Source organism: Dendrobium catenatum, unplaced genomic scaffold, assembly GCF_001605985.2.
Source record: "Dendrobium catenatum unplaced genomic scaffold, ASM160598v2 original_scaffold_285563, whole genome shotgun sequence".
Lineage (NCBI taxonomy): Eukaryota > Viridiplantae > Streptophyta > Magnoliopsida > Asparagales > Orchidaceae > Dendrobium > Dendrobium catenatum.
The window spans coordinates 81010-94858 of record NW_021603952.1 but is presented as its reverse complement, the minus strand read 5'-3'; the positions used below and the strand labels follow the sequence as shown (position 1 = coordinate 94858).

Here is a 13849-nt window from a genome sequence, read left to right as displayed (position 1 = left end):
AGTTTACTTAGGATCTATGAGAGGAGGCAACTCATAGCTGCTAATCAGATTCCCTGAACACTACAATCAATAGTTGTTACTATTAGTAGACTAAAACCTATGGTATACCCGGTGCAACGGAACGATGAGATATTAATCGGGTTTACCTGCATCCCCCACAACCAAAATTTAAAATGATTGCACATCAAATAATCAATTCATCCTTAATCGAGAGTTCCCTTCTACGCGTTAGGAGGGGTAACTATAAGGGCTTGCACTCATTGGAAGTGGAGCCTCATAATTAAATAAACCCTGATGCCGTTCATCGAGGGAATTTGGTTAATTTAAATTCCAATTTACATGGGGAAAAATGGGACCTAAAGCTTGCAAAACCCTGATGTCGTAGCGCCGTCTTTTCCTGAGTGAACACTCTCTGTGGTTGAGAGCTAGTAATGATGCGTCCTCTCTTACAACCTTAATCAATGTCATATTTGTTCTTTCTGATATGCCATTTTGTTGGGGTGTTGTAGGAGTTGTGAGTTATGGTGGATCCTATATGAGAATATTCATGTTGTGTCCTACCATGCCACAAGAGTAACACTTAATTCCTTGAAATGAATGAGCTAGTCTATATAATGAATGAATCTTCCTCTTATGAGAGGATGATGTATGTGATGCCCTAATGCATTTTTTTTGTGAAAGTGCAGACCTGAATGCAATGACTCTAGGTTTTATGATATCTTTTCTTAGATATTCGTTAGCACTTTTAAATATTTCAAGTTTCATATGTGCTTGATGCTCACTATCTTGCAAATGCAATGCTTTTACTTTTAATGTCTTACATGCAGCATCTAATTCAATATTCATGCTAGTTTTTCCCTTCAAATCATTTTGTTTTCAAAATTTTAGATTCTTTAACTAAACTTGAATGCTCATCTATTAATGCAACATGTTCATTTTATAAATATATAAACTTATTAACTAAATATGAGTGCTCATTTATCAATAAAATATGTTTATTTTTCAAAAAAAAAAAATCTTTTAAGCTTTTTATCTCTAATATGCAACTGTTCAAAAACTTAAAGTAATTCATCTTAAGAAAATTCGCATACATGATCATCTTCAATAGCATTTGTGCTGTCTTTCGCCATTAAGCATATGTTGGTAATTTCTTCTTTAGCTTCTGCCTCTGATGAATCAGAGTCTGAGTTCGCCTTGAAAGATTTTTTAGATTTTCTTATGTTCCTCTTATTTTTAACTTTTTTTTTTCAGCTTTCTCCTTTGATGATTGACTCTTCAAATTAGGACACTCCGATTTTAAGTGACCTGGCTTTTTATATTCAAAACAAAATAAGATCAGTGATAACTTTATTAAACTTTTTACCTTTATTCCTCAGCTTATCATTGTGCCCCCTCTGCTTGTTTTTTTTTTAAGAAAACTTTTGAACATCCTAGTTATTAAAGTTATATCGTCGTCTCCACTTCCTTCAGAACTATTATTATAAGAATTATTGGCTTTCAATGCTATAGTTTTTTCCTTTCTTTTTTCACCTAGAATCTCTACTAACCTTCTGTCCATATGCTATCAAAAAGCCAAGTAGGTTATCAACAAAATAAGCAGTTAAATCTTCAGATTCAGAAATCGTTGTCACCTTGGCGTCCCAAGATTCAGGCAAACATCTCAGAATTTGTTTATCTTGTATGCATTACTAATTTCCTTTCCTAAAGCATGCAAAGAAGTAATAATTTTTGTGAAACGAGTATACATTGTAAGACATTGATTCATTAGGTTGCATGCAAAAGAATCCATAATCATGAAGTAAAATATTTAAATGTGATTGCTTAACTTCATTAATATCTTCCTAAGTAATGCATAATCTATTCCAAATTTCTTTGTACATGTAGAGACACACATGTTATCTTCATACTTTGATGCACATAAAAAGTAGTTTAGACATTTAGCATTCAATTGTGTCAACTTTTGGCTACTAAAACTCTATTCATTAAAGGGAAGTTCAACTTTTATGTTGGTTTCTATTCTAGGTGGGGTTGATACCCTACTTACACTAGATTCCACATTCGATAATCAATAAATTGAATAAATGTTGACATACATTTTTTAAATGTCAAATGAAATATTGTTGAATAACAGCGGTCGAGTAATCGAGTACCCTTCTAATGTGTTCCTATTTCTAATTAAATTGTCATGTTTAAACCAATCTTGAAAACACTCGCTTTGATACCAATTGAGGTTTGATGTGAATCTAAACCGAATGACACAACTAAGTAAGAGGTTAATTGGTGCATATTAAAAGTTTAAAAATTGTACATAAGCGTTCAAAACAACACCAATATAAAATTTTCTTTTATATATTTTTCAGGCCAACTAAAGTAAGAACAATAACAAAAAATATTTTTAATATCAACCTAATGAAGCAAGAAAAATATATTTTCTTATTTTGTTTTTGAAAACAATCAAAAGCAAAATGTGATTATTGCATAATTTTTTTTCAAATTTCAGAATAAATTTTCAGCAATTTTTTACATCAGTGCACATGCCCAAAAGATTGCAAAAAAATTAAAACTATAATAAGAAAAATCCAAATCAGACTTATAGTGGTTCTGTCACTTAACCTACATTCATTTCTTGAGTCTCTACTTGAGAATTCCACTACTACACTTCTCCCAACAAAGCAAAGAAGCCACTCTCCTTCATGGGTAATGGAGACACTCAACCTCTTCTCTCCTCGAAAAGCCGCTTCTCCCTAGCCTCATGTTAGATCCATGAAGTCCGGTCCCAGTCGCAACACTGAGACTTTGTTGAGCTCATGCCCAAGTGCTTTCACAATCAAAACCTAGAGGATTTAAGGATTAGATTTGGATTACATAGTCTCAGTGAATCTATCACCTCACACTTTTGTTCTCTCCCAAAAGCTCTCATAAGTCTCTCCAATCTCTCTCCCAAAATCAAGTCTCTCAAAATCTCTCTAAGAAACTCAAAAGGACCAGCCAAAAAACTCTAAGAATTTCTGAATATATCCTATTTATAAGAATGCTCCTAAAGGAACCCTAAATAGTGCGTTTATTTTTTTTATGGGTTAATCATACAGTACGGTCTATGAATTGTATAGTACCATTAGTACAATATTGGCTAAAACCCTAATTTGCTATGTTTGTTCGGACTATATGATTTGAATTGTATAGTACGATTAGATCAAGTTTGTTCAATCTGAACAAAATTTGGCCAAACATGCTCACTGTATGAATTGTATCTTACAATGCGATATCAACTCTGATTTCACTCATTGATCTCAGAACTAAAATATGTAAATATTTAAAACAATATTTAAAAGTCGTGCAATACGAACTTGTTCGTATAGTACGAGTAGTGTAATTTTAAATTTGCTTGTTTTTTAAAAGAACAAATAATGTCTGCTTAATTTGAAACACAAGATCGTACAGGACGATATAAATTATATTGTACGATCAGTTATTTCAAATTTTCTTTTTCATTTTTTTGTTAATTAATATAACTTGATTTTCTAAATTTTTAAAATACTCATAACATTTTGTATAGTATAATATATATCATATAGTATGATTTAACTGTAAACAAGTACTTTAATTAATATTAATTTTTTTAATTTTTAATGCATTCTCTACTCCAGCATGTATGTGCACGGTTGCTTAGTCAATGTAATCCTACACACAAAAGAAGACTAAAAAAATATTATATTTTTTACATACATTTTACATTATGAATTTTTGACGATCCTCACATTCACAATTCTGGGCTCAATCAGTTTCTCTTTTTTATTCCATCTTTTGTGCAGCAGTTGTGTCTTTTGACCTGAAATATTGGTCCAAAAATCTGCTCACTTAAGTAAAGTTTATATTAGTATAACAAATAATATTTTTAATATTCAAAATCTAGTGTACACATCAAACTCATGGTGTCCAACAAACTTATCCTTGTTAGTGTTGCATCATGTTCCTACTATTTTATTTATGTTGATGTAACGCCTCATTTATTCTTATACATAGATCTTAGTGTCCTTCTCATAGATACTCTCCTTGAAATTGGTTCTTCATAGACTCAAATTGCTGTTTATGATTTGTCAGGTGAGAAATTCTCAGAAATTGTGGGAAGTCCATATTACATGGCTCCAGAAGTACTAAAGCGGAATTATGGACCTGAAATAGATATATGGAGTGCTGGTGTCATTCTCTATATTCTTTTATGTGGAGTACCCCCGTTTTGGGCTGGTAACATCTGCTTTTTTAGCCCATCTCTTACGACATGTTTGATTACTGGTTATTGATCAATTCTTTGGAAATTAATCTGCATTTCCCTGACAAACCTGCTTTTGTATTCTGAATTTCAGAAACTGAACAAGGAGTTGCACAAGCAATTCTCTGTGGAACTATAGATTTTAAGCGTGAACCATGGCCAAATGTTTCAGAAAATGCAAAGGATCTTGTTCGCTGTATGCTGGAACCTGACCCGAAAAGCAGACTGACAGCAAAGCAAGTGCTAGGTACTTCTACATTTTGTATTAGTGGCTCTGTTCAAATAATGAGGTTCTTTTGTTAATTTTCCTAAGCTTATTTTTTTACTTTTAAAACCATGATTTGTTGTTTCTTAGTAAATTAAGCTTATCAAAAGTGAGGTTTATCTTACCCTAAACTTTGCGACTTCTAATTATCACACTAGTCCTGTACTGGACTTATTTTAGATTCTTAGGAGATCTTTTTACATGGCTTTTTAGTTTAGAAATGTCCTCAACGTTTCTTGAAGGAACACTTAGGACAAAATAACACAGGATTTAACATAAAACTACAAAATATGCCCTAATTCATGTGGGCATTTAAAAAATCATGTATTTCATTTTTTACTCTTACATGATATAAAATTGCTATTTTATCATCTTTTAGTATGTGATGGGCACACTTGGGTATCAAGTCAACTGTCTTATCTTAATACTAAGTTGATTTGGCTTTGTTATTAAAAGCGATAGGCACCTTCTTGGCAATATGACTTTCTAATGCCTAAGGCACTAGGCATTTGGCTGAGCCAAGTGAGGCGCTAATAAATTATTATTTCAAATATTTTAATTATGAGGAATATTTTTGGAGATATAATATAATAACCATCATAGTAAAATTGTAAGAAATATATATTTTAAAGTTTGGTTTCATTTCAAATATCAAAACCTCGCAAAATAGATGATCTAAAATAAAGTGCGTAAGGCCCAAAAGCATAGTTTTATTAAGCAAAAAATATCTTAAGTTTGTAGGTTTAACAATCTAAGTTTAATCAAATATTCATTATTAGCTTTTTTATCTTCTTCATCACCCATTCCCTTTTTCCCATCATTAGATTTGTAAGCCATCTATCTCGCTCCTCAGATCCATCTTCTCCATCATTAATATTTATTTTGTTTAACTAGAAGTTCTTGCTCTCACATTTGGTGGGGATCTATACAACAAATGGTAGAAAATGTGCTCATTAGATAAGTTGATAAAATCAGTGTGAAAGGATTAATAAGTAAAATGATAGACCTAATGTTAGAATGATAAAAATTGTCCAATATTTGTAAACAATGGGTTTAATAGCTCCAACAAAACTCAACATGAGTGAATGAAAAATGAGCATTCCTAATGTTAACCCCAAATAGTTGGGATAAGGCTAATGATGATGTTGATCAATTTCATTGAGAGGGATTTGATCAATGATCTTTTACATCTCATGATGAGCCTTAAGAGCTTGATTATACTTCATATAAACTAGATCATGTAATATTTGATGAACCAATATGTTTCTCTTTTTAGAATGAAATACGTTGCATGAAAAGAAGAAAATTTATAATTCATAAATATTTCATGAAATTGTAGTTCATTAAGTAACTAAACATATGTTCAAACACACTCTAATTATGTTTACAACTAGTTTCCCTACAAGTATGGCTTAAATAATGGCCAATTGTTGCAAGTTTGGTGCAGATTTTCCAAATAAGTTCCACCATTCAGTTGCAATTTAAAAAAAAATCCAATTACTTCATAACTATGCAACAAATAAATTGTCCAAACCAAAATAAATGATACCCAGAAGGAGATTTTGTGCTCCTTGATTTAGTTTTCCATCAGGATACCTATGAGACCTTGGACTTTCTTGTATAGTGATAACTCAGATATAATTTGATCTTGAGTTCTACATTTAGTCTTGGTCTTTTGTATGCTTTCAAATAACCCATATGTGATTTCTTCAGCAAGTTCAACTGATGGATTATTTTGGAAAAACTCAGGGTTAAAGAAATGTTCTACTCATACAAAGGATGATGAAGCTGAGAATTCCACCTTTTATTCTTGATAGAAAATACTTGCCTATACTTATTTTCTTTCTTATTGAAGCTCTTTGGATAGTTTCTTTAGCTCTATCCATGGTTTCATATTTGTATCCCATAGCTAGTCTTATCTCATTTTCACCAAGTTAAAAAACTCACTAAATGACCTGTGAACTTGAGGATATAAAAAATATGATTCCAAAATGAAGGCATCAATACGATTTTAGTAGTACTTTTAGCCTATCTATCCTTACCCTATCTACTCTTCCATCCATTTCTCTGATGTGAACATTTTCTGATGGCATGATTTTAATTGTGGACTTGTTGTAAGTTGAGAAAAATAGTCACAAAATGAGCCACAATTTTTCAACCTTTTCTTTTTGGTAAGCTCTTTTATGATATGTATTCATTGCATTGGTATGGTTGTAGGGAAATCTCATGAGCGAAATTGCTCTATCTAATGTCATCTTGATTTTAAGAATATTCCAATGTTCTCCAACATTAGGCCCACACAGTGAGCTGCACATGGAGTCTAATACAAATAATTTTTTATTACTTCCTTTAATTTTCCTAACATCAGATATGAAATTGTAAAGTTTATTGTTCTCATAATAGAATAGCAATGTCATGTGACCTAAAAATAGTAACTAACTTGGCATGTTTGCAGAACAAAGTCTATCAGCTAATACAATTTCATTATCTATTGTCTAAGTTTGCATGTTGTAGAACAAAGCCTATCCTTCCTAGGGCTCTAATACCATGAAGAGAGAAGAGATGATTTGAATTTTACATTTATTAAATTGAAGACCTTTCCTTATTTACACAACAGGATCCTACGTTACAGTAGGTAATTTCTGCTTTTAGAAACCAGTAATTATAGTGATTACTTGAGAACATTCCTTGGACAGAATATACAAGTACTAACCAAATTCCTATATATGCATATATGATAACAAGGAATGATTTTCTATAGCTTGTATCCTTTACTCTATGTTATTCCCTGGAAGAGAATCCAGCTAGCTAGAATCCCACATTTTGCCAATCTGGACTATCAACGGTTATCATTGCATGTCTGTAGGTTTTCCCATGCTTATTTGCATCTCTCTCTTTAAGAAGGTGGCCTATCAGTGCATGAGCACTTAATATAAGAAAGTTTATGATAGGAAATACTTGGGTTCGCAAGTAATCCTATCGGAAATACTTGAGTTCGCAAACAACCCTAACAATGAATTGGTAAAACAACGAGAAAGAACACAAGCATACTAATGAAATCAACTCAAAACAATAGATTTGATTATATAAGATAAAGCAAAGCAAACATAGAACAAGATACAATTGATCCTCTTTTCGAGAGGAGGATCTTTCTCTCCCAATCTCTAGACACCAAGTCTAGAGCCCAAGACACCCAAGAGACTCCAAGAGAACAATAATCAAGCATACCTACCTTAGCCCCTTCATCCCCTTTAAATAGCCCTCTCCACCTCTTTAAAACTCCACCTCCTTAAAAACTTCCTAATATAAGATATTATTTAATTAATACAAAAGATATCAAATCTTTTAATTAATTAAATCCACCTCCTTAAAAACTAATATAAGATATTATTTAATTAATACAAAAGATATCAAATCTTATATCAAATCTTTTAATTAATTAAATCTACTTCCCTAATATAAACTAATTTCAAAATTCCTTCCCCTCTCTTCTATTGCCGCCTCAAGGGGGGCCCACAAGCTGGGTGGAAACACATCAAGGAGGCGGCTTAGCCCGCCTCTTGTAGAATTGGACCGGCCCCTCCTGAGCCGGTTTGGTTGGTTCCGTAACAGTTTACTTTCTGTATAGTTGGTAGAAGTTGAATTTGGTTGGCAATTTCCCCATTCAGTAGGCATATGCTGGAAATCAAATTTGCATTCATGATGTGATGTAATGGTTTCTCCATTCATTTTTTATCGTTCTGTCATTTTTTGTTACCATCACAAACACGCTTACTATTTTTGCTCATTTTTCTTTGTTTAGAGCATCCCTGGCTTCAAAATGCTAAGAAAGCCCCAAATGTTTCTCTTGGTGACGTTGTGAAATCAAGGCTAAAACAGTTCTCAAGGATGAATAGATTTAAAAGGAAAGCTTTACGGGTTGGTTTGACTCTTTCAATTTATTTTATGGTTCCTACTTACCTATATTAAGAAATCTTACTTGACCATACCAACACTCTAAATCTGCTTCTTGATTAAATCACTCTAGCTTGCATAAATTTCCTGATAGGTCATTGCTGACCACTTATCCACTGAAGAGGTTGAAGATATGAAAGAGAAGTTTAAGATGATGGACACTGATAATGATGGCATTGTCTCGTATGAGGAGCTAAAAAATGGGCTTTCAAAATTTGGCTCCCTGCTTGAGGAGTCTGAAGTGCAAATGCTTATTGAAGCAGTAAGTTAATTTCCTGTTTTACCTGATTTAAATTTGCTTACATCTACATTGTGATGTAGATATCAGCTTGCAAAAAGGTTAGTCTATGTTTCAAAACCAAAGAGTAACATGAGAAGGCACCAAGCCCTTAATTTTTTGAATAGAAGATTGGTAAACAATTTTCTTGCCAAAGACAAAAAGAAGTCACAACAACATCAAGCCTTTGTCCCACTACGTGGGGTCGGCTACATGAATCCTTTTTCGCCATTGTGTCCGGTTAAATGTCAAAGTCTCATTTAAATCTAATAAAGAAAGATCATTTCTAATATTTTCTAACCAAGTCTTTTTAGGTCTACCTCTACCTTTCTTAAACAAAAAGAAGTCACTGAGGAGTTAAAATTAAATTAAGAAATAATTATTGAAAAAGAGAAGGAAACCACCAAGCTATTCTCACCTCCAATAAGATGTAACTACTTAAGCTCTGATATCAAGTTGATAAGGGATGGAAGGTAGTGGTGAATGAAGTTATGCTAGGTGTGAAATTTGGGTATGGTGGAATAATCGATGGAAGCCAAGCCTACACGTGGCAACTAGGTTGGTGGAGAGTGAAGATACACCATCCTGAATTATTTAAAAGAAATGTATGTTATGAAAGAAAAAGAAATGCATTCTTCATTCATGATTAAAATAAAATACAAATATTATTTTATGGATAATACATCAAAGCTCCAATAGGAGAGAGCTATCAAGCCCTGCCTAAAAAATACCTAACTACAATGCTTCCACTTATTTATAACCATTACATGAAAATTACAAGAATAAAATAATTCAATAAATTTCTTTCATGGTTTTGGCCATTATCTTTAAATTTAAAATTTGATATTGCCTCCAATAATGTATAATTGATATAATATATTAATTTAACCCTTGCTTCAAGGGAGAGATTTTTTTTAATTTGAAATTTGAATTTGCCTCCAATAATTGATATAATTCCTTGATTTCTTGCTTCAAGGAAGTGAGTGGTGTTTAAAATTTGAAATTGCCTCGAATAACTGAGATAACTGTCATAATTAACCTTTGATTCAAGGAAGAGATTGTTCATTAATTTGAAATTTGAATTTGCATTATTTATAGACGTTCATCCTTGATTGAAGCCATAATTTATTTCATTTTTATTTTCAAATTATTTCTTGCTTCATGAGGTGCCACCAATTAAGGAGGAGAAAGAGGAATCCCCTTTAGCCGAAATTATCATGCTGGGGAATGTCATTTTAAAAGAGGAGAGTTGCCACCTCTTGTGGATGAGAGAAAATACTGAATTACTCATAATTTATTTTGTAATGCTGACCATGCTTTGATTGTTCATTTTTCTTTATTAATATAATGCCTCAAAACTTCCATCCTCGTTTGCAAGCCAAAGTTTTTTTATGTTAGTTCAAGAATTAGACTTGTGCTCACTCATGATCCTTCTGCAAGCCTTGAGTATGAAATGTTTTTGCAGACAATCAATTTTCTGTGACCGTGGATTCAATATCAGGGTCATTGTTCTTTTCTATGGCATGACTAAATCTTATAATAAATTTTATAATATAAAACGGTGGCCTTCTGATGACCCGGTTAGGAGAGTAGATGTATTAGAGTTAGCCTATGTTAAGAAAGGTAGAGGTATACCTAAAACGACTTGTTTGAAAATATTAGAAAGGACCTTTTTTTATTAGATCTAAATGAAAATTTGACTCTTAACCAGACACAATGGAGAAAAAAGATTCATGTAGCCGACCCCGCATAGTGGGAAAGGCTTGATGTTGTTATTGTTGTTGTATTGTCAGTGTAGTATGATGAATATGTGGAGGGTTCACCCAAAATAGCAGTTCTAACCAGTTCTTCTGAAAATATAAATACATTGAATCTGCTCCAACTGTTTTTAATTCATGTTTAAGTGAATGCTTTTATACCCAAAAAAATGTAAAATATTTCTATCACTTTCTTTTTTAGGTGCTAAGGTGAATCATTCCATTCAGGCTTTCATTTGTATACTATTTATGTTTAAGTATACTTTGCTCATTGAACTACCAATATATATATGTTGAGATTGTTGATCTTCATATATCTAATTTAAACTAATTATGGAAATTTTATAGAATTCTGCAAATTTGTTTTTGTATGACGCATGATGATTGTTTTATTAGATGAAATGATCTATATATGGCCTAAAATTTTTGGCTCGGTTCCATGTGTTATTCAAATTTTTTTCTTTGAAAACTCAAATATAAGTATGTTGTTCATCTTAAGATGAGATTTCCTGTGGAATAACAGTTTTTAAAACAAATGAATTATCTTGTTATTTAGTATGCACTATGGTTTTTTATTTATCATGTATGGGATTGAATTACGCAGATACCGCAAGTGTATGGTGTTTTCATTGTTTGTACCCTTTCAAAATTTGATCAAAAGCAAGTCCAGTCATCATTTTGTCTTAACATGGCATTCCTGTAAAATTTCTAGCAGATACTGTCTTTGCTTGAATCAATTAGCTAATAACTATCACAAAAATAACTTACACTAGCAATCACAAAATAGGCAAAATCAACACAAGAAAAAATATCACTGGGTTTACTCATCCTTCTTTCTTGCTTTTCTTTTTCTCTCCCTCTTCATTACACTATCCCTTCATATAGCAAGGATAACTCAACATAGAATAATCTCTTGTTTTTCAAGGAAAACTTCACTTCCCGATTTCTTATTTACTTGGTAAATGAATGGTACATTTCTTCTACCTTTTAAATACGTTATTTAATTTGGAATAAAATTCAAAACTGGCGAACAGGTGGATACCAATGGAAAAGGAAAGTTGGACTATGGTGAGTTTGTAGCTGTTTCCCTTCATTTACAGAAAATGGCGAATGATGAGCACCTACGAAGAGCCTTCTCGTTCTTCGACATGGATGGGAATGGTTTCATTGAGCCTGAGGAGCTTCGAGAGGCTTTGGCTGAAGATGGATCTAAAGAGAGCACTGATGTGGCTAATGACATCTTACAAGAAGTTGACACTGATAAGGTACCTATTCTCGCTTAGTTGAATTTTCAGATGAAATTTATCTTTTTCTTTCTTAAGAGCTATAACTATTGCAGTTGCGAATCAAAATTGCAAAAAATACAGTAAAACAGAGAAGTTAAAGAAAATATATAATAATTAAGCAACTTAAAGTTTGCCTAAAACTCCATAAACATATTGAGGGAGAGTAGATTAAGTGATTAGAATATGCCTACGACTCCGAATATCATTTTGGGGAGGGGGAAGTGAGTCATTACTCATTGTTTCTTTCATTTTTGCTTGCTTTGCCCTAATAATCTAAGGCTTCATTTGGTACAGCTTTTTTGCTGCTTCATAAAGCAGTTTTCTAATAAAAAAAAAAATTTTGTACTAAAAAATTGCTTTACAAATTGCTTTGAGAAGCAATAAGAAAGTCATCCCAAAGGAAACCTAAAGAGTATTTATGGACTACCAAGATTCCAATGACTTTAAAATATCTAATAAGCTTAACTACCTAAGATCCACAATGACCCACTGAACTAACCATTACATTCCCCAACACAGTCCTGATCTTTTTATACTTGCAGGATGGTAGGATCAGTTATGACGAGTTTGTAGCCATGATGAAAACTGGAACAGATTGGAGGAAAGCATCAAGACACTATTCGAGAGGAAGATTCAATAGTCTCAGCATCAGCTTGATGATGGATGGCTCGGTAAATATGTTTGGAGAGTTACAATGACATCCAGGATGACCATCTTATTACTTCTAATTGTTTTTGGTGGAAATACCAGCTCCATCTCTGGCTTGACATCTCTTCTTCAACACAATTGGGCTTCTCTATGTAATTAGTTCTCATTACTGAAATCACTTTGTGATAAAGCTGTTTTGGAAGCTGTAGAATGTGTAGCTTTCATGTAAATTGTCTGTCTTCTAATTGTGACATTGGACTTTTGATGTCCAGGTTTTGTAATGTCTTGGGTTGCTAACCTATATCTGGTTAGATTTAGGTTCATTCATAGATTGGATTGGGCACAAATTTATTTATTTATTTGTATATCAACTACTTATATTGTCTTTGAAGTGCAAACATTTGATAAGTTCTATTGATTGAAACAATGAAATTGGTATGTAAGTTTGTCACATAGTACATAAAATATATATGAAATTGGTCATCTATAATTATTATAATTTATAATAACTTGTAGAATAATATATGTTAATTGTTTGATGGAGTGTTAAATTTGAATTCATTTGGAGAAGCTGAAGAGGGAATATTTCAATACATTGATTGCTTGTTCACAAAATAAAGTTTGATTGAATATAACAAAGATTGAAATATTGTCATAGTTTCATTTAAGTTTGTATTTATGAGCATTTGTCCAAATGCATTGCATGATTTCAATAGTATTATTTTCTTACCTATAATATTTTGAAGGTTCTTGTAATATATATATATATATATATATTTTAATTCAAATGCACCATCACTTAAGGTTTTGGCATATCTTCAATATAAATTCCACATAGCCCTTGTAAACATTACTTGTATATTTATAATTATTAGAAGCAATAGCCAAATTTTGTGAATATTTTTTTAGGTTGAAACTCAATGGTTATTTAAATGGATTGCTACTTGTAGACATACTGATAGATAAATTATTTACAAATGTAGTAATATTAAGATTTTATTTTGGATGATTTTTTTATTGCACAGAGTAATTTTTTTAATAAAAAATTTTAAATCTTAACTATATTGAGTAGATAAATTTGTATAAAGATAAATCATTCTTTTTTCATCAACTCACATGTTTTGCATTATGAAATTATACTTCATACTTTTGTTTTCAAACTAGACCAATAATATCTTTCCTCTATGATCACTATTATTTCATCTTTATCAAAATGATGCACATCACCACCAAGAGCATAAAGTCCCATAAAGATGAAACAATAATATAAAGATGTGGACCTTAAATAAAAAAGGATATGTAATGATGAAATATTTGTTAATGATGGATTAGTTAATACTAAGGACTTCATCTTACTAAAGTCTTTACAAATAGTATATTCAACCTTAGTGT

General features: G+C 31.9%; 1 protein-coding gene across 1 annotated transcript; it reads left to right on the top strand.

Annotated features, from left to right (window-relative positions):
• Positions 1 to 4076: 4076 nt before the first annotated feature.
• Positions 4077 to 12889, top strand: LOC110115023 (calcium-dependent protein kinase 3-like). Its single transcript, XM_028692811.1, has 6 exons — positions 4077 to 4245; positions 4365 to 4517; positions 8338 to 8453; positions 8584 to 8751; positions 11558 to 11788; positions 12352 to 12889. Exons 1-6 carry the CDS (start codon positions 4140 to 4142, stop codon positions 12505 to 12507), a joined length of 930 nt encoding a protein of 309 aa, XP_028548644.1. The 5' UTR covers positions 4077 to 4139; the 3' UTR covers positions 12508 to 12889.
• The last annotated feature ends 960 nt before the right edge of the window (positions 12890 to 13849 follow it).

Excerpts from the sequence above, each read along its gene's own strand:
- LOC110115023 (XM_028692811.1), top strand. The coding sequence starts at position 4,140 with ATGGCTCCAGAAGTACTAAAGCGGAATTATGGACCTGAAATAGATATA. Across the intron at positions 4,518-8,337 it reads GACAGCAAAGCAAGTGCTAG|AGCATCCCTGGCTTCAAAAT; the intron begins GTACTTCTACAT and ends TTCTTTGTTTAG. Across the intron at positions 8,454-8,583 it reads TTAAAAGGAAAGCTTTACGG|GTCATTGCTGACCACTTATC; the intron begins GTTGGTTTGACT and ends ATTTCCTGATAG.